Source organism: Chiloscyllium plagiosum, unplaced genomic scaffold (assembly GCF_037043375.1).
Source record: "Chiloscyllium plagiosum isolate Xiang-an unplaced genomic scaffold, Cpla_swu_hap1 HiC_scaffold_5, whole genome shotgun sequence".
Classification (NCBI taxonomy): Eukaryota; Metazoa; Chordata; class Chondrichthyes; order Orectolobiformes; family Hemiscylliidae; genus Chiloscyllium; species Chiloscyllium plagiosum.
Genome location: NW_028270143.1, coordinates 795,374 through 818,071, shown reverse-complemented (window position 1 = coordinate 818,071; position 22,698 = coordinate 795,374). Strand labels below are relative to the sequence as shown.

The window sequence follows — 22,698 nt, the reverse complement described above, 5'->3', positions numbered from 1 at the left end:
TTGGACTGTGGGAGGAAACCGGAGCACCCGGAGGAAACCCACGCAGACACAGGGAGAACGTGCAAACTCCACGCAGTCAGTCGCCTGAGGTGGGAATTGAACCCGGGTCTCTGGCGCTGTGAGGCAGCAGTGCTAACCACTGTGCTAGATGTGCTAGCTTTCAGAACACTGCTCTTGTCCTGCATATACAATTTACAGCAGAAAATGGAAAGGCAGAGTCTTCCATGGCATAGTTTCCTCTGATTGCCATTCTTCCATTTCCTCTTTTTCTTCAGACAACACAAATGGAACAGGTTTCCTGGAGGGGCATGACTTTCACAAATAGAAGACCAAATCAAAATATTACAATGTCAGAGAGTGTTGTTTGAGAGTTCATACTGCTATGATTGGTGTAGTTGTGTATTCCACACAAAAAGATTAACAAAGCATCCTTCATAATCATGAACATTTACAGTGCCTTACTTTAAATTATTTCCAGATTTACTGTAGCCTTCAGCAGCCCTGAACATACATATTCTGTCTCATATTATTAAACCATTACACAGCTAGCATAGAAAATTACCAATGGCTCAGATATTGCTACATAACACAGACGAGGTTGTCAGCAAGGTTTCTGGGGTAAAAGTGACAACCATTTCTGGTGTTGACATGCGTAGAAAGGGAGAAATATTTTACTAAGATTCGCAGTCATATAGGACTGCATTTAAGACTTTAAAGAGTTTGCTATGAGTAAAAACACTGTTTCCACAAACCTATGGGACACAAACCTATTTGGACAGATCCAATATGGCGTTACAGGAGCGTTGAGAATGAATTTAAAGATAACACACTCGAGGACTTTGGAGATGAAAAGACGTCAGAGATAGATGGAACTCTGGAGCACAGAGTGAATGTGAAAGAGTGCTTTGTTCACAGTATGCTAAACCAGTGAAATTGATTCAGATTGGAAAATAGGTGCTGCTTTATTTTTTCCTACAGTAGTAAGCGAAGTGTATTATTTTGCCTCTAGACTAAAAATACTGTGACATGGCTTAACTTTACTAAATGAGTACCCTAAAACAGATAAGTCATTTAATTTTCAAAACTAAAGCAATTTATTCAATTAAAATTGAATAAACTTATTGACTAATCAAATAAATAAACCAGATTGGATAGACATGGCTGGTATGAATTAATGAAGAGTTTTGCAGTTCCAGTCAGTGTCTGCAGCTCATGCAGCACAAGAAGTAGGAGCAGTAGTAACTGTGGCCCCTCAAGCCTGCCATATCATTCAGTATGATCATGGTTAATCTACAGTCTCAACTTCATTTTCACACCAACTGTACAGATCCCTATCATAAACTTGTGGCTCCATGTGCTACATTCCTCACTAAGGGAAAAGCCTCCATGTCCATCCTGTTAAGCCCTTCAGATTTTTTAAAAATTCACTCATGGGACGTTGGTGTTGCTGGCTGACCAGCATTAATTGCCTGTCCCTAGTTGCCCTTGAGAAGGTGTTGATGAGCTGCCTTCTTGAACCGCTGCACTATGGGTTGACCCACAATGCCGTTAGGGAAGGGATTCCAGGATTTTGACCCAGAGACAGTGAAGGAACGGTGATATATTTCCCACTCAAGATGGGGAGTGGCTTGGAAGGAAACTTGCAAGTGGTGGTGTTCCCATGTATCCGCTACCCTTGTCCTTCTAGATGGAAGTGGTCGTGGACAAACACAGAAGTTGCTGGAGTGGATGTTTGTGGATGTGATGCTCGTCAAGCGGGCTGATTTGTCCTGAATAGTATCCAGCTTCTTGAGTGTTATTAGAGCTGCACTTGTCCAGGCATGTGGGGAGTATTCCATCACTCTCCTGAATAGTGCCTTGTAGATGATGGACAGGCTTTAGAGAGTCAAGAGGTGAGCTGCTCACTGCAGTATTCTTAGCCTCTGACCTGCTCTTGTAACCACTGAATTTATACGGTGAGTCCAGTTGAGTTTGTAGTCAATGGTAACCCCCAAGGATGTTGATGATCAGGGATTCAGTGATGGTAACACCTTTGAATGTGAAGGGGTGGTGGTTAGATCAGCTCTTATTGGAGACTGCCATTCCCTGCATTTATGTGATATGAACATTATTTGCCACTTGTCTGCCTAAGCATGGATATTGTCCAGAGCTTATTGCATTTCAACACGGACTATTTCAGTGTCTGAGGAGTCACATGGTGCTGAACAATCGTCAGTGACCATCCTCACTTCTGATCTTATGATGGAGGAAGGTCATTGATGAAGCAGCTAAAGATGGTTGGCCCCAGGATACTACCCTGAGGAACACCTGCAGAGATGTCCTAGAGCTGAGATGACTGACCTCCAACAACCACAACCATCTTCTTATGTCCCAGATATGACTTCAACCAGCAGAGATTTTATGCCTTGATTCTCATTGATTGCAGTTTTGCCAGGGGTCCTTGATGCTACACTCCGCCAAATACAGCCTTGATGTCAAGGGTTGGCACTCTCGCTTCACCTCTGGAATTCAGCTGTTGTCCATGATGGAACCAAAGTGGTAATGAGGTCAGGAGCTGAGTGGCCTGGTACAGCCCAAACTCGGCATCATTGAGCAGGTTATTGCTGAGCAGGTGCTATATGATAGCACTGTTGATGCCACCTTCCATCACTTTACTGATGATCAAGAGTAGACTGGCGCAGTAATTGGCCTGTTTGGATTTCTCCTGCCTTTTGTGTACACGGCAATTTTCGGGTGTTGCCAGTGTCGTAACCGTTACTGAAGAGCTTGGCTGAAGGAGCAGCAAGTTTTTTAGATTAGATTAGGTTACTTACAGTGTGGAAACAGGCCCTTCGGCCCAACAAGTCCACACCGACCCGCCGAAGCGCAACCTACCCATACCCCTACATTTACCCTTTTAACCTAACACTACGGGCAATTTAGCACGGCCAATTCACCTAACCTGCACATCTTTGGACTGTGGGAGGAAACCGGAGCACCCGGAGGAAACCCACGCAGACACGGGGAGAATGTGCAAACTCCACACAGTCAGTCGCCTGAGTCGGGAATTGAACCCGGGTCTCTGGCGCTGTGAGGCAGCAGTGCTTGCCACCGTGCCGCCCACAGTTCTGGAGCACAGATCTTCGGAACTACTGCTGGAATGTTTTCAGGACTCATAGACATTTCTTTCTTGTCTGTTTCAATGAAATCACCTCTTATTTTTTTCTAAACCCCAGATTGTATGGAAATGGGGTTTTTCTAAACCCCAATTTATTCAGCCCTTTATCCAGCAACAATCCAATCACCTTCGGAACAAATCTCGGTGAGCATTTACTATTGCTGGCTCCAGTGCAAGTATGTCATCCCTTAAATAGGAAGGAATAAAAATGCACACCTACTTCAGGTGTACTCTCACCAAAGCCTGTACATTTGTAGCAAATCTTTGTTATTCTTCTATTCCAATCCTCTTTTAATAAAAGCCATTGAGCCATGTGTCTTCTTAAGTGCTTGTTGTACCTTCAAACTAACTTTGTGATCCTTACACAAGTCCTTCTAAATATCAGTGTTTAGAAATGTGATTTTTTCTTTAAGCTATACAGTAAGCCCACACTTAAAATTGTGGTTGTGTTCTTGGAAAATGCAGCTTTAAGTGAAACAACTTTTAAATGGATTAGGTGTTCCCAAACAAATCAATGCTAAAACCAGAGTTAGGATCCTTGGGATATTGTCTGTCTTAAGTAAAACATTTCAAATAGTTTACATGTGTAGCACTGTGCATTCCTCGCTGAAATAACTTACAAGATCAAGTGCACCACCAAATATAAAATACAATACGGGTGTGCAATTAAAAATGCACTCACCATCTGGATTTTTAGATTGACAAGGCTCTATCTAGTGGCGTGAGTTGGTTAGTGCAGCTATCTACTAGACACCCGACACTGACTAATTTCTGAGACTGGATAAGAGTCCAGGGACTTGTAAGCTCAGAAATGGATGAAGCCAGGAGAAACAAAAACACAAGGATCTAAGGTAACAGTACAGGAGATGGAGCATGACGGAGTGGCTGGGCCCAATGAGCAAGGACAGGTGGAAAAGATGGGCAGGCGAACAACAGGAGACAAGACAGAAAGCAAATCTGACAGCTGAGCATTCCCCAGGGTGGAAAGTGGGACTGAGGCTGGAAGTGGAAATGCTGGGAGAAAGGTAATTGGAGCAGGCCACAGTACTGGAGGTTTGCACACAACACTACAGTAAAACTAGCAACATTTAGCAATTGTACTAAACTGGGTTAACTCCAGGAAGGGTGAGAGAGGTCGGCACCTAGGGCAGGAGTCTTTTGTGGATATACCCATTTCAAACAGGTATGCTGTTTTGGAAAATGTAGGGGGTGATGGATTCTCAGGGGAACGTAGCACAAACAGCCAAGTTTCTGGTATTGAGACTTGCTCTAATGCAATGAGGGGTACGTCGGCTTCCAAGAGATCAATTGTGTTGGGGATTCTGCAGTCAGAGGTACAGACAGATGTTTCTGTGGCCAGCATAGAAAAAGCAGAATGGTGTGTTGTTCCGCCCCCAACACCGAACCCCCCACACCCCAACACCGCCCCCCCACACCCCAACACCACCCCCCCACACCCCAACACCGCCCCCCCACACCCCAACACCACCCCCCCACACCCCAACACCGCCCCCCCACACCCCAACACCGAACCCCCCACACCCCAACACCGCCCCCCCCACACCCCAACACCACCCCCCCACACCCCAACACCACCCCCCCACACCCCAACACCGCCCCCCCACACCCCAACACCGCCCCCCCCACACCCCAACACCACCCCCCCACACCCCAACACCACCCCCCCACACCCCAACACCGCCCCCCCACACCCCAACACCGAACCCCCCACACCCCAACACCGCCCCCCCCACACCCCAACACCACCCCCCCACACCCCAACACCACCCCCCCACACCCCAACACCGCCCCCCCACACCCCAACACCGCCCCCCCACACCCCAACACCGCCCCCCCCACACCCCAACACCGCCCCCCCACACCCCAACACCGCCCCCCCACACCCCAACACCGAACCCCCACACCCCAACACCACCCCCCCCACAACCCAACACCGAACCCCCACACCCCAACACCACCCCCCCACACCCCAACACCGAACCCCCACACCCCAACACCGCCCCCCCACACCCCAACACCGAACCCCCACACCCCAACACCGCCCCCCACACCCCAACACCACCCCCCCACACCCCAACACCGAACCCCCACACCCCAACACCACCCCCCCACACCCCAACACCGCCCCCCCACACCCCAACACCGCCCCCCCACACCCCAACACCGAACCCCCACACCCCAACACCGCCCCCCCACACCCCAACACCGAACCCCCACACCCCAACACCGCCCCCCACACCCCAACACCGCCCCCCCCACACCCCAACACCGAACCCCCACACCCCAACACCGAACCCCCACACCCCAACACCGAACCCCCCACCCCAACACCGCCCCCCCACACCCCAACACCGCCCCCCCCACACCCCAACACCGAACCCCCACACCCCAACACCACCCCCCCACACCCCAACACCGAACCCCCACACCCCAACACCACCCCCCCACACCCCAACACCGCCCCCCCACACCCCAACACCGCCCCCCCACACCCCAACACCGAACCCCCACACCCCAACACCGCCCCCCACACCCCAACACCGAACCCCCACACCCCAACACCGCCCCCCCACACCCCAACACCGCCCCCCCCACACCCCAACACCGAACCCCCACACCCCAACACCACCCCCCCACACCCCAACACCGCCCCCCCACACCCCAACACCACCCCCCCACACCCCAACACCGCCCCCCACACCCCAACACCGCCCCCCCACACCCCAACACCGCCCCCCCACACCCCAACACCGAACCCCCACACCCCAACACCGCCCCCCCACACCCCAACACCGCCCCCCCACACCCCAACACCGCCCCCCCACACCCCAACACCGCCCCCCCACACCCCAACACCGCCCCCCACACCCCAACACCGCCCCCCACACCCCAACACCGCCCCCCCACACCCCAACACCGCCCCCCCACACCCTAACACCGCCCCCCACACCCCAACACCGAACCCCCACACCCCAACACCGCCCCCCCACACCCCAACACCGCCCCCCCACACCCCAACACCGCCCCCCCACACCCCAACACCGCCCCCCCCACACCCCAACACCGAACCCCCACACCCCAACACCACCCCCCCACACCCCAACACCGCCCCCCCACACCCCAACACCACCCCCCCACACCCCAACACCGCCCCCCCCACACCCCAACACCGCCCCCCCACACCCCAACACCGAACCCCCCACCCCAACACCGCCCCCCCACACCCCAACACCGAACCCCCACACCCCAACACCGAACCCCCCACCCCAACACCGCCCCCCCACACCCCAACACCGCCCCCCCACACCCCAACACCGAACCCCCACACCCCAACACCGCCCCCCCACACCCCAACACCGCCCCCCCACACCCCAACACCGCCCCCCCCACACCCCAACACCGAACCCCCACACCCCAACACCACCCCCCCACACCCCAACACCGCCCCCCCACACCCCAACACCACCCCCCCACACCCCAACACCGCCCCCCCCACACCCCAACACCGCCCCCCCACACCCCAACACCACCCCCCCACACCCCAACACCGAACCCCCACACCCCAACACCGCCCCCCCCACACCCCAACACCGAACCCCCACACCCCAACACCGCCCCCCCACACCCCAACACCGCCCCCCCACACCCCAACACCGCCCCCCACACCCCAACACCGAACCCCCACACCCCAACACCGCCCCCCCACACCCCAACACCGCCCCCCCCACACCCCAACACCGAACCCCCACACCCCAACACCGCGCCCCCACACCCTAACACCGCCCCCCCCCACACCCCAACACCGCCCCCCCCCACACCCCAACACCGCCCCCCCCACACCCCAACACCACCCCCCCACACCCCAACACCGCCCCCCCACACCCCAACACCGCCCCCCCCACACCCCAACACCGCCCCCCCACACCCCAACACCGCCCCCCCACACCCCAACACCGCCCCCCCACACCCCAACACCGCCCCCCCACACCCCAACACCGAACCCCCACACCCCAACACCGCCCCCCCACACCCCAACACCGCCCCCCCCCACACCCCAACACCGCCCCCCACACCCCAACACCGCCCCCCCACACCCCAACACCGCCCCCCCACACCCCAACACCGCCCCCCCACACCCCAACACCGCCCCCCCCACACCCTAACACCGCCCCCCCCACACCCCAACACCGCCCCCCCACACCCCAACACCGCCCCCCACACCCCAACACCGCCCCCCCACACCCTAACACCGCCCCCCCCCACACCCCAACACCGCCCCCCACACCCCAACACCGCCCCCCCACACCCCAACACCGAACCCCCCATACCCCAACACCGCCCCCCCCACACCCCAACACCGCCCCCCCACACCCCAACACCGAACCCCCACACCCCAACACCGCCCCCCACACCCCAACACCGCCCCCCCCACACCCCAACACCGCCCCCCCACACCCCAACACCGCCCCCCCCACACCCCAACACCGCCCCCCCCACACCCCAACACCGCCCCCCCACACCCCAACACCGCCCCCCCACACCCCAACACCGCCCCCCCCACACCCCAACATCGCCCCCCCCACCCCAACACCGCCCCCCCCACACCCCAACACCGCCCCCCCCACACCCCAACACCGAACCCCCACACCCCAACACCGAACCCCCACACCCCAACACCGCCCCCCACACCCCAACACCGCCCCCCCACACCCCAACACCGCCCCCCCACACCCCAACACCACCCCCCCACACCCCAACACCGCCCCCCCACACCCCAACACCGAACCCCCCACACCCCAACACCGCCCCCCCCACACCCCAACACCGAACCCCCCACACCCCAACACCGCCCCCCCCACACCCCAACACCGCCCCCCCCCACACCCCAACACCGAACCCCCCACACCCCAACACCGCCCCCCCCCACACCCCAACACCGAACCCCCACACCCCAACACCGCCCCCCCACACCCCAACACCGCCCCCCCACACCCCAACACCGCCCCCCCACACCCCAACACCGCCCCCCACACCCCAACACCGCCCCCCACACCCCAACACTGCCCCCCCCACACCCCAACACCGCCCCCCCCACACCCCAACACCGCCTCCCCCCACACCCCAACACCACCCCCCCACACCCCAACACCGCCCCCCCCACACCCCAACACTGCCTCCCCCCACACCCCAACACCGCCCCCCCACACCCCAACACCGCCCCCCCCACACCCCAACACCGCCTCCCCCCACACCCCAACACCGCCCCCCCACACACCAACACCGCCCCCCCACACCCCAACACCGCCCCCCCCACACCCCAACACCGCCTCCCCCCACACCCCAACACCGCCCCCCCACACCCCAACACCGCCCCCCCACACCCCAACACCGAACCCCCACACCCCAACACCGCCCCCCACACCCCAACACCACCCCTCCACACCCCAACACCGAACCCCCAGACCCCAACACCGAACCACCACACCCCAACACCGCCCCCCCACACCCCAACACCGCCCCCCCACACCCCAACACCGAACCCCCACACCCCAACACCGCCCCCCCCACACCCCAATACCGCCCAACACCACCCCCCCACACCCCAACACCGAACCCCCACACCCCAACACCGCCCCCCCCACACCCCAACACCGCCCCCCCACACCCCAACACCGCCCCCCCCACACCCCAACACCGCCCCCCCACACCCCAACACCGCCCCCCCCACACCCCAACACCGCCCCCCCACACCCCAACACCACCCCCCCACACCCCAACACCACCCCCCCACACCCCAACACCGCCCCCCCACACCCCAACACCGCCCCCCCCCACACCCCAACACCGCCCCCCCCCACACCCCAACACCGCCCCCCACACCCCAACTCCGCCCCCCCACACCCCAACACCGCCCCCCCACACCCCAACACCGCCCCCCACACCCCAACACCGCCCCCCCCCACACCCCAACACCGCCCCCCCACACCCCAACACCGCCCCCCCCACACCCCAACACCGCCCCCCCACACTCCAACACCGCCCCCCCCACACCCCAACACCGCCCCCCCACACCCCAACACCGCCCCCCACACCCCAACACCGCCCCCCCCACACCCCAACACCGCCCCCCCACACCCCAACACCGCCCCCCACACCCCAACACCGCCCCCCCCACACCCCAACACCGCCCCCCCACACCCCAACACCGCCCCCCCCACACCCCAACACCGCCCCCCCACACCCCAACACCGCCCCCCACACCCCAACACCGCCCCCCCCACACCCCAACACCGCCCCCCCCACACCCCAACACCGCCCCCCACACCCCAACACCGCCCCCCCCACACCCCAACACCGCCTACGCCCACCAACACCGTTCCCCGCCCCAACACTGTCGCCCTACCCCCAACATCACTCCCCGCACCTAACACCGCTCTCGCCCCCAACACCGTTCCCCGCCCCCAAAACCGTCCCCCCACCCCCAACACCGCTCCCTGCCCCCAGCACTGTCCCCCGCACCCCAACACCACCCCCCACACTCCAACACCGCTCCCCTACCCCAACAGGGTCCCCCACCCCCAACCGTGCAACACCGCCCACGCTTCCCCAAAACCGCTCCCCGCCCCCAACACTGTCCCCCACGCCCAACATAGTACAACACTGCCCCACCCTCCCCCAACATGGCTCCCCACCCCCAACACTGTCCCCCCATCCCTAACACCGTGCAATACCACCCCCGGCACCCCCAACACTTGCCCCGCCCCCAAAACTGTCCTCCCGCCCCCAACACCGTGCGTCGGCACCCCCAACACCACTCCCCGCCTGCAACACCGCCCCCCGCCCCCAACACTGTCCCCCCACCCCAACACCATCCCCCCCGCCCCAACACAGTGCAACACAGCCCCCCCAACCCCAACACCGTGCAACACCGCCCCCCCAACCCCAACACCGTGCAACACCGCCCCCCCAACCCCAACACCGTGCAACACCACCCCCCCAACCCCAACACCGTGCAACACCACCCCCCCAACCCCAACACCGTGCAACACCGCCCCCCCAACCCCACCACCGTGCAACATCGCTCCCCCAACCCCAACACTGTGCAACATCGCCCCCCACCCCCAACACCGTGCAACACCACTCCCCCAACCCCACCACCGTGCAGCGCCACCACCGTGCAACATCGCTCCCCCAACCCCAACACTGTGCAACATCGCCCCCCACCCCCAACACCGTGCAACACCACTCCCCCAACCCCATCACCGTGCAACACCACCCCCCCAACCCCATCACCGTGCAACACCACCCCCCCAACCCCATCACCGTGCAACACCGCCCCCCCATCTCAACACCGTGCAACACAGCCCCCCAACCCCAACACCGTTTAACACCAACCCCCATCCCACCACCGTTTAACACCAACCCCCAACCCAACACCGTGCAACACTGTCCCCTGCCCCCAATACCGCTCCCAACCCCAACACCATGCAACACCGCCCCCCAACCCAACACTGTGCAACACCACCCCCCCACCCCAACACTGTGCAACACTGCCCCCAATGCCGCTCTGCCCCCCCACCCCCACCACCGTGCAACACCGCCCCCAACACTGTCCCACGCCCGGTCCTAAAACGACCCCCTCCCACACCACCCCCATGCAACACCGTCCCTCTCCTAACACCACTCCCTCCTGCCCCTGTCCAACACTGCTCCCTGCCCCCAACACCACCACCCACCCAACCCTGTCCAACACCACCCCCCAGCTCCCCAACACCATCCCCTGTCCAACACTGCCCCCGCTCCTCAACGGTCCAACCCCTCCACCCACCCCTCAACACCCCCCGCCCTAACCCTATCCAACACCGCCCCTCTGCCTCCTGCCCGCCCCCCCCCCATCCTCATCCAGCACTGCCCCGTCCCCCCTCCGGGGCAGCAGGACTGTACACTAACAACAAGACTGCTGCTGCTACTGCCTTTGTGGGGTAATCTCCAAATAGCGCGCACGCGCACACACACACACACCGTTTTACTGCAACCTTTTGACAAGTTTCACCTCTGCCCTGTACAGAACAATGTTGGAGAGATTATCTGGGGAAGGGGGGGTTTAGGGTACACCAAACCAAAGGAGTAGCCATGGGCACCCGCATGGGCCCCAGCTATGCCTGCCTCTTCGTAGGATATGTGGAACAGTCCATCTTCCGCAGCTACACCGGCCCCACCCCCCACCTTTTCCTCCGCTACATCGATGACTGTATCGGCGCTGCCTCGTGCTCCCACGAGGAGGTTGAACAGTTCATCCACTTTACCAACACCTTCCACCCCGACCTCAAATTCACCTGGACCGTCTCAGACTCCTCCCTCCCCTTCCTAGACCTTTCCATTTCTATCTCGGGTGACCGAATCGACATGGACATTTACTATAAACCGACCGACTCCCACAGCTACCTAGACTACACCTCCTCCCACCCTGCCCCCTGTAAAAACGCCATCCCATATTCCCAATTCCTTCGTCTCCGCCGCATCTGCTCCCCAGAGGACCAGTTCTAAAACCGTACAACCCAGATGGCCTCCTTCTTCAAGGACCGCAATTTCCCGCCAGACGTAGTCGACGATGCCCTCCACCGCATCTCTTCCACTTCCCGCTCCTCCGCCCTTGAGCCCCGCCCCTCCAACCGCCACCAGGGCAGAACCCCACTGGTCCTCACCTACCACCCCACCAACCTCCATGTACAACGTATCATCCGCAGTCATTTCTGCCACTTCCAAACGGACCCCACCACCAGTGATATATTTCCCTCCCCTCCCCTATCAGCGTTCCGAAAAGACCACTCCCTCCGTGACTTCCTCGTCAGGTCCACACCCCCCACCAACCCAACCTCCACTCCCGGCAGCTTCCCCTGCAACCGCAAGAAATGCAAAACTTGCGCCCACACCTCCCCCCTTACTTCCCTCCAAGGACCCAAGGGACACTTCCATATCCGCCACAGATTCACCTGCACCTCCACACACATCATCTATTGCATCCGCTGCACCCGATGCGGCCTCCTCTATATTGGGGAGATAGGCCGCCTCCTTGCGGAACGTTTCAGAGAACACCTCTGGGACACCCGGACCAACCAACCCAACTACCCCGTAGCCCAACACTTTAACTCCCCCTCCCACTCCACCAAGGACATGCAGGTCCTTGGACTCCTCCATCGCCAGACCATGGCAACACGACGGTTGGAGGAAGAGCGCCTCATCTTCTGCCTGGGAACCCTCCAACCACAAGGGATGAACTCAGATTTCTCCAGTTTCCTCATTTCCCCTCCCCCCACCTTGTCTCAGTCAAATCCCTCGAACTCAGCACCGCCTTCCTAACCTACAATCATCTTCCTGACCTCTCCACCCCCACCCCACTCCGGCCTATCACCCTCACCTTGATCTCCCTCCACCTATTTTCAGCTCTGATATCCAGCATCTGCAGCCCTCACTTTCTCCTCCAAATTCACTGAACCACATACTCACTCGGCTGAGTCTCACTTTGGATGGGATCTGAAAAATGTGTTGCTGGAAAAGCGCAGCAGGTCAGGCACATGCAAGGAGCAGGAGAATCGACGTTTCGGGCATAAGCCCTTCTTCAGGAATGAGGAAGGTGGGATCTCTCCTTCTGACCATGTGAAGCGTACTCATTTTCCAATTTCAACAGGCCGACTGTGAAAGAGCTGAGATAAACTGAAGTGCTTTCGAAACATGCAGCAATCCTCCAGCAATCCTTGGTATTACGCAGTTCTTTTCTCATTACCGTCCACAATTAAACATATGTAAAAATGAACAGACATGGTCTTTATAGTTCTATGTTTACTGATGTTACTGTTTATTACACACACACACAACTGATGTGACAAGGAAAATTGCTGAAGGCAGAATGGTGGATGTTGTCTATATGGACTTCAGCCTGGCGTTCAACAAGGTTCTGTGTGGTAGATTGGTTAGCAAAGTTAGATCAAATGGAATCCAGAGAGAGCTAGCCATTTGGATACAAAATAGGCTTGAAGATAAAAGTCAGAGGGTGATGGTGGAGGATTGTTTTTCAGACTGGGGTTCTGTGAACAACGGTGTACTGCAAGGATCAGTGCTGGGTCCACTGCTTTCTGTCACTTGTATCAATGATTTGGATGTGAATATAGGAGGAATTGTTAGTAAGTGTGTAGATGAGACCAAAATTGGACAATGCAGAAGGTTATCGCAACGTACAACAGGAATTTGATCAGATGGTACAAGGAGTGGCAGAGAGAATTTAATTTAGAAAGATGTGAGGTGTTGCGTTTTGGTAAACCAAATCAGGGCAGGTCTTGTACTGGGGAATGTTGGCGAACAAAGAGACCTTGAGATGCAGGTTCACAGTTCCTTGAAGGTGGAGTTGCAGGTAGACAGGGTGTTGAAGAAAACGTTTGATGCACTTGCCTTTATTGGAATGTAGGAGTTGGGAGGTCATGTTGCAGCTGTATTGGACATTGGTTAGGCCACTTTTGAAATACTGCATTCAATTGTGGTCTCCCTGCGATAAGAACGATGTTATGAAACTTGAAAGTGTGCAGAAAAGATAAACAAGGATGTTGCCAGGGTTTGAGCTATAGGGAGAGGCTGAATTGGCTGGCGTTATTTTCCCTGGATCATCAGAGGCTGAAGGGTGACCTTATAGAAGTTTATAAAATCATGAGGGTAGAGATCAGGTGAATAGCCAATGTCTTTTTCCCAGGGTAGGGGGGTCCAAAACTGGAGGGCATTGTTTAAGGTGAGAGAAGAAGGATTTGAAAGAGACCTAAGGGGCAACGTTTTCACGCACAGGGTGGTGTGTATATGGATTGAGCTGCCAGAGGAAATGATGGAAGCTGGCACAATTACAACATTTAAAAGGCATTTGGATGGGTACATGAATAGGAAGGATTTGGAGAGATAAGGGCCAGATGCTGACAAATGGGACTGGATTAATTTAGGATGTCTGGACAACATGGACGAATTTGACTGACAGGTCTGTTTCCATGCTGTACATCTCTATGACTCTGTGACTCTAAGTGTAGTTATTGATTACAGTCATTGGAGTCCATGAGTGACTACACTAACTCCATTACAGAATGACTGAAGATGAGGCATATACCTTTATTTCCAGAATGTCACAAGACAGGAATTTTGATGTACGTGTTTTAAGGTACAATCCTTCCTCATTTAGAATTTATGCTATAATGCAATAGAGTCAATCAAATTTGATTGAGATCCCTCTATCTGTGATTCTGGGGCCTCGGGATGTGGCGAAGATGAATCAACGATTCAGCAGTTCTGGCTGAAGATGAAGTAAATGCTTCAGTTTTATCTTTTGAATTGATGTGCTTGGTCTACCCCGTTATTGAGGATGGAAATAGATGTGGAGCCTCTGCCTCCTCTTGTGGTCCTGTGTTCTATCTTCACCTGTTTTACACCTCATTTGTCGATATGCCTGGTCTTGTTTCTAGCATGTCCTCCTGTGCTCTTCACTGAACTAGGGTTGGCTTGATAGTAATGATACAGTGGGTGATATACCATGTCTTAAGGTTACAGGTTGAATACAATTCTGCTGCTGCTGTTGCCCCACAGCACCTAATGAAAATTCCGATTTGAGCTACTTTGCTAAGAAAATATAGCCTGATCTGAGGACTTGAACCCAGGTTTCCTGGTTCAGAGGTAGGGACAATACCACTGCGCCTCAAATGCCCACTCCGAAAAGATGTGGAGATCATTGGACAATCTTTTCAAGGTGGGTATCATAAACACCAATTGATGACCTAGTGCCTCTGGTTTCACAGCACATCACTGCGACACTTGTCAGTTGAGAGCATAGGGAAGCAGGCGATCTCAGAAATGACGCTGGGCCTACAATAGGTGAGCAGAAGATCCATCCCCAAATAACACCCATAATCCTCTTGCTGTCATCAATTCTTGAGTTAATTTGTAACCTTTCAAATACATTCCAAGAGAGTTGAAACAGTAGTGGTCCGGAAAAATTGTTGAATACTACTCTCTGTCTATATTTCAGCTGTAATGCCACAAAATATTTTGAGGATTAAAGGAATGGGTACCTTCTAAATCCTCATGTTTTTCTTTAGGGCTTTTTCAGGAGAACCATACAGAAAAACCTTCATCCAGCCTACAGTTGTAAATATGAAGGAAAATGCATCATCGACAAAGTAACAAGAAATCAATGTCAGGAATGCCGGTTCAGAAAGTGCATTGCAGTTGGCATGGCAACTGACTGTAAGCAGCTTTCCTACTGATTTTTTAGTTATTTTCTGCTTTCTATTTTTCGAAATAACTTCTTTCAGTTCCCTTTCCCCTAACATCGTTGCTGTACACCATTCCACAAGATGTTTACAGATCAGTTACAACTAAAGAACTTAATCCTTAAAATTCTCTTCCAAACCGTAGTGCATAGAATATTTGAAATGCTGAGGAGGTAAAAATTGCATGTAAAACAGACAGATTGGCAAATATGATGGTGAAGGGGTTCCGCTTCTGTTTTATTTTATTTCAGACAGCTACAGTTTTTAATTATAAAAGCTTGGTAATTCATGTCCTTCAAAGAAATGTTTCAAAAAATTCCTGAAATCACCCAGTCAAGGCTGAGGGATCCTGTTAAACTGGCATCAATAGCATAATTGTACTAATGTTTATGTAGAGATGCTCAGGAGAATAGTGATCATAAAATGTAAAAAAGAAAGCGTGGTCGTTTGATTGCTTTGTTTCTTTGTGTAATTAGTGGTGTTGGATGATGGCAAACGGTTAGCAAAACGCAAACTAATAGAGGAAAACAGGGAAAAGAGACGTCGAGAGGAACTGACAAAGGCACTTATAAACAAACCTGAGCCGACAGATGAGGAGTGGGAACTTATCAGAACCGTGACGGAAGCCCACATGGGCACGAATGCTCAAGGAAATCACTGGAAACAGAAGAGAAAATTCCTGGCAAGTTGCTAAGCAGCTGATGAAAAATTAGAATGTGTTAATTCCCAGTATTCCATGAAATAAGAAGTGTCCCTTGCTGTTTTATATTTTGCAAATGTTTTGGTTATCAACTTTCTTTCCAAATGTTTTGAAAAAGAAACAATTTTCACAGATAAATAGAGAATCTGTGAGAATCTGAAAACATTCCTCAGTACTAAGACACTTAAAACAGTTAATATGAAAATACTTGTTAATGTACTTTTTGCATTCACATAGTTCCGACTCGTAATTGTGATAGCCATTATGAGATAACAAGTTGAAGGTGCCAGTTTTAGTCCATTATAGCAGAAAATCATAAGCAATGATGGTTTATTATTACCAAAGCAGAGATAAGATCATGTAACATTATACAAAGAGACATGTCAGAATTATAACATGACATTTGACATCTTAGGCTGAACAATCAGTCTCCCCTTCAATTTTCTCATTATTTATCCAACTCATCTTAACAACTGCCTACCTGTGCAGTGCTTTCTCGGTTAGCATTGTTGTTGTGTCCTGATGAGTGTACATTTAAGTGAAGCAACTTCAAGTAATTACAACCAATGTAATAGCTGTAATTAAGTTTTGAAAGAAGTTTCTCATCTCTTACAAACCTTATACCATGTAAGTTTAATCTTGTACATTCTTAAATTTAAATTCCATCTTAAAGGAATATTTTTCAAAATAAGATCAATTTTAAGATCCAAATGAAATATGTTTAAAAGTAATATGGGGTGGAGTATTATTGCTAGACTGTTCATCCAGAGACCCCGGTTCTGGCCATCCAGGTTCGAATCCCGTCACAGCAGATGATGGAATTTGAGATCAAACCCCACTAAAAATCTGGAATTAAGAATCTAATGATGACCATTGAGATAAATGTTAATTGTTGGAAAAACCAATCTTATTCACAAATGTCCTTTAAGGAAGAAAACTGCAGTTCTTACCTGATCCACACTCCATTTGACTCCAGATCCACAGAAGTGTGATTTAAATGCCCTCTTGGATAGACAATAAATTATGGCCTAGCCAGTGATGCCCTCATCCCATGAATGGATCTTTTAAAAAAACCATCTACTTACGTTCCATCTCATCAACTCTGTCCTTATTCCCTGGCTTCTCCCACTAAGCATTTTCCTTCTGTTTGCCATCATCTCCCGCTCACCACTTCCCTCTACAAAGCATTTGCTGTGAGAGAGGATGAAGAAGGTAGAGTGCAGGTGGGAGGGCCAAGGTGGAAAGTGGCTATGGTGAGCATGAGCACACCAGGGAACAGGAGTGGCATTTCCACAATGACACCAAAATGAGGACGCGTGACACTATATTGGCTCTGGCCAGAAATGGCACTAATGCAGAAATCCCAATGCAAAATGCACACAGAAGCCTTATTATAATCCATGATGTGAAACAATTCTGTATGAGGCACCTTAATATGGGGATTCACTGCACTTGTAAACAGATGGCTGAATAGACACAATACGCCAACATACTTCATTAACTGATCTCATGCAAAATATTGTTCCAGGATTGCAAATTTCTCTGGAGTCAGAGTGGACAAATTACTGGGATCGGATTCTTTTGGATCATATTTGGAATCATTAATTCACAATCATTTAACCCTGTATATGAACTCTTGGTATCATACTCAGCCTTTTTAAAGTGATATACAGGTTTATCCATATTCAATGGGGAGTGTGGGGGTGGGGGGGGGGAATTACCTGAACAATCATTCCAACTAATTGTCATCCTTTCCTCTTCCTTTTCATTGTCACATTCTCTCCTTCACCTCTATGCTGTCAGTACAGACACTTCTCCAACTTCTCTCACTGCTCCATGCTGTCGTTACAAGAAGTTCCTTTTCATTTCCCAATTTGCATGGACTTTCCCAATCATTAATTTGTTTTGACCATGACTCCTGCATGATTTTGTTACTTTACTCAAGGATTTGATTCAACACTGCAGGTAAAGCATTAATTTATTCACAAACTCAGGAATTCCCATATGCAGCACAAAATCACTGAAGTAATGCAGCAGCTTTAATTACAATTTCAGCTGAGATGGATTTTATCAGTGGATGAATCACAAGTGATATTTTTTGGCCAGAGCCTGGCTTGCAGGCTCCTAAAATAAAGAACGTACAGACTTAGATGGATCTGACAACCACAATCCATTTAAAAGAGACTGGCTTTGTAGGCCTAATAGACTTCCTCTTTTCTCCCAAGAGCCCGATGAGTTAACCCAAAGCCATATGAGCAAATGGCACCCAGGATCCCTGGAATCAGATCCCTGGCAAGTTAACATCCTGTGAAAGATGTATGGGATGAAGCTGACATTTGAAAATGTAGTTGATGGTGAATTGACAAAAGTAATGTTAAATGCATTGATAAATATTAATATTAATTGTTGCCATAATAATAGGACAACATAGCAATATTGAGAAAGGGACCAGCATAAATCAATTCATGAAGCAATTACATCTGTTTTTTTTACAATCTCTAGCCTGAAGATATTGGGCAAGCACCAATAGTGAATGCACCTGAAGGGAGCAAGGTAGACCTGGAAGCGTTCAGTGAGTTTACAAAAATTATCACACCCGCAATTACAAGGGTAGTGGATTTTGCCAAAAAGCTACCAATGTTCTGTGAGGTAGGATTTTTGTTTCCTTATTTATGATACCTGTGTTAATGGACTATTTGAATCTCTTTTCTCCATTGTTAACCAACTGGGAGGAACTGCACTGATCTGGTTCCACTGCTATCGATCTAACTATAGGCACAGGTTCACTCGACTGGTACTCTTTCCATTCTCACACTGTTATCTCTTGTGTTCATAGTACCGATTCACAACTATTTCCCATCTATACTGGTCCTTAGTGACATCATCCAAAAGCATGGCGACTTTCAAATATCACACAGCTGAAGCCCATCACCACCTCTTCACTGTTGTCTGACATCCAGTACTGGACCAGCAAAAAGTCCCTCCAATTAATTATTTGGCAAGAGCAAACCCATTGTCTTTGATTCTGATCACAAACCAAACTGTCACAAAGTTGATGTAGCATGTGATTCTGAAATGAGTTTTCAATGACCTATCTGCACTATCATTAAAACAACCATTCCCAAATCCTAACATTGCCTGACACCGCCATTATCTCAGCTCATTGTTGCTGAAACCCTTCTCCTTGTCCTTGTTACCTCTAGACCTGATTGTTTCAATGCATTTATGGGTGGCCTTCCAAATTCTAGTATCTACATAATCTTGACATAATTCAAAACTCTGTGATCCCATGTTCTAACTTGCAAATAATGATGTTCACCCACATCCTTGAACTCATTAATCCACACTGGATGAGCAATGCCTTCGTGTTAAACTTCATACCCATCTGTCCAAATCCTCCACTACCTCGCCTTTGTCTATCTTTAATCTCCACTAGCTTCATATCCCTCCAAGTTAACCGCACAGTACTATTCCTGGTCTTTAGCATTCCCTGGTTTTACTCATATCACTATTAGTGACAGTGGTTTTAGCTGCTGATGCAGCTCCTTAATCCACTGAGTCTCACAATCCTGCTTTTCTCCTTTAAGGAACCACTTAAACATATCTTCTTGACCAAATGTTTGGTCATCTGCCAAGAGTGTCCAGACACCAGTTTTATACTGAAATAACTGATTTTGGACGTCTGGTCCCATTCAAGTGCAGCTTGTCCATATCTGATCTTCTGAAACATACGCTGTTTATAATGCCACATGACTATCCAGGAGAATTCCTGAGTGGACATTCAATGATAAACTTAGTCCAGATGATTCAATAATGAATAGTATCAAAGTAAACTAGTCAGAGCTTGGGCAGTTCTAAATGATCACCCTTCCAGCCTCATTGGTTCAGAGTTGACCAAAATCAATCTCCAGATCAGTGGGGATGCAGCTAAGGTAGGTTGAAGTGGTCATCTTTACAGGCTGCGTATTTAGACTCCTCCAACCCTTTGATCATGTTGGATTCGCTATTGCTCACAGAGTCTGTTCTGACAGAGAGAACAACAATGACCCAGCAGGACCCCAACCAGCATCTATAGAGTTAAAGTTTGAGCTGTACTGGTTGTAGACTGAATCTCAAGCAAACTAGACTCAAGGGAAATCTAAACTCTCAGCTGGATGAGTCATACCTGGCACAAAGGAAGATAGTTGTGGTTGTTGGAGGTCAGCCATCTCTGCTTCAGGACATCTCTGCAAGAGCTCCTCAGGGTAGATATTTTCTAATCAATCTGTTTAGAGATGTGATTACACATTTCTGGAGCTGATGAGACTTGAACCTGGACCTATCTGGTTTAGAGGTAGACCACATGAAACTCTAGTTCCTCAGGATTGTCTCCTAGATGCAACCATTTTCAACTGCTTCATCAATGACCTTCACCAGTTCAATCACCATTCACCTCAAATAGTAAAGTCTCTTGTTTAATTTTCCACCACAGTTCACCACTGGATGTGGCAAGACGGCAGAATTAGATTTGAAATGTTGGTTGTGGGATCACTCTGCCCTGTCTATTGTATGATGCTACCACTCTGGCATGCAAAAGTCCCTGTGTTGTAGCTTCAGCAGATTGACACCACGTTTTATGCCATGTTTAGTACTGCTTCTGCTATGCTGTTCTTCATTTTCATTGAATCTTTTGATACAAACCTTGAGTGTGATTTCCCTTGAAATATTTTGGCAGGAAATTAATTCTGCGAGCATTATGTTTTTCTGACATTGTTTTGTAAAAAAATTACAAAACAAATATTATTAATTAAATGTAGAATGCAAACTGCCATCGGTTTTCAAATAAAACTGCCATTTTATGTTGTGCACTGATTGCTTTGTTTTATTTTCTAGCTACCATGTGAAGACCAGATAGTCCTTCTGAAAGGCTGTTGTATGGAAATCATGTCCCTGAGGGCAGCTGTCCGCTATGATCCTGAAAGTGAGACTTTAACTTTGAATGGAGAAATAGCTGTCAAAAGAGAACAGTTAAAAAATGGAGGCCTTGGTGTTGTATCAGATGCAATTTTTGATCTGGGAATATCTTTGTCTGCATTCAACTTGGATGACAGTGAAGTGGCTCTGCTCCAGGCTGTGCTTTTGATGTCTTCAGGTATAATGACATTTTCTGTTGTGTTACATAAAATATTTTTTTTTTCCAAATGGATTTGTACCTTCAGAGTTCCCTGCAATAATTCAACCATGATGTAGGTGTTCCTGCAGAACTCTGACAGTCACTGAATGCTTAGAGTTAGAGGATTTATCCTTTGTTTAGTTTCTTAACTGAACAAAAGTAGCAAACTAAATAATAGTGCAAATGTAGTCTCTCTCCATCAACCTGGTACAGGCAGGTTATAACTCAATGAAAAATGCTGAGATTATCTGCCTAAACATTGGATTATCATTTACAATTTCAGCATTAAATTTCATAAATCTGGCCAAGCTTTTACTGTCAGTGATCTGGCCTTTGATGTAGTGTGACATTTTTAATCATTCTGGTCTCATGTTACATGTGCCATTTTCCAGATAATTTATGATATTGTGACAACGAAAGAAATTTGATATTGGTGTTACAGAGAATTATATTCCGACAAATCTTCATTAATATTCAGCCAAAGAAGAAATTAAACTTTGTGTAAAATAGAAGAATATTAGAAGTGTACAAAAGATTGGTTCAAATTTTGGGAGTGATGAGGGGGAGGACTAAATAAGTTCTCTTTGCTGGTACTGTCCTTGCAAAGCTGAAAAACAGCCAAGTATTTTATTGAACTATGTGAAATGTGGTGGGCACAGAAAATAATACAGATGTTCCAAGCACAAATAGAACATTTGATTAATTGTTGTGCAATGAATGATCTGTAAGCTGTTTAAATGAGACAAGATGTAAAGGAGCATTTCAGTCAATCAGTAAAGAAAACAGAGTAGGAGCACCATGTTAATTTTAATAGACTTGTATTCCAGAGACCCAGACTAGCCCTCTGAGACGAGAGTTCAAATCAAAATGGAATTTTACTTTAAATACATCATAAATCCAGAATAAACACTTCATCTTATAAATAATCATCGTAAAACAGCTGTCCTTCAGGTAGAGACCTGCTATTCTTATCTGATCTAGCCTCCATTTAATTCTAACGATGTAGTTGACTCTCTATGGCCCTTCGAACTTCATCAGCAAGCTATTCAGTCATATCAACCTCCTACGAAAACACTGGGAGTATCTACATTACATGGAATGTCACTTTCTCAAAGACAATTGGGAATGAACAATAAATTCTGGTCTTACCAACAACGTTCACATTCCAGTGAGTTGTGATAGGCCTGTAAAAGGGACTTGTTCTGTCCTGCTCCTCTTGAAAGCAAGTGTTCCCTGCTGTGTGCCCAGCAGTGTAAGAACCTAGTTGGGTTATTTTTTCCAAAGGAGACAGAAGAAGCATGAGTGGGTGGAGTTAAGCTCACACAGAGCCACAGTTTGCAGGCTTTGCTTTCATTTGGTGAAGTTAGAATTT

General features: G+C 51.0%; 1 protein-coding gene across 9 annotated transcripts in view; it reads left to right on the top strand.

The window, feature by feature from the left end:
• The window catches only part of LOC122549654 (thyroid hormone receptor beta), a 184,317-nt gene that overhangs the window by 151,065 nt on the left and 10,554 nt on the right, over window positions 1-22,698 (top strand). For all 9 annotated transcript variants that reach the window (XM_087986904.1, XM_043689449.2, XM_087986903.1 and 6 more), the window contains 4 exons: window positions 15,301-15,448; window positions 15,951-16,156; window positions 18,677-18,823; window positions 21,047-21,305. In XM_087986904.1, the coding sequence (XP_087843030.1) occupies window positions 15,301-15,448; window positions 15,951-16,156; window positions 18,677-18,823; window positions 21,047-21,305 (760 nt within the window). The remainder of the gene's footprint in view (window positions 1-15,300; window positions 15,449-15,950; window positions 16,157-18,676; window positions 18,824-21,046; window positions 21,306-22,698) is intronic.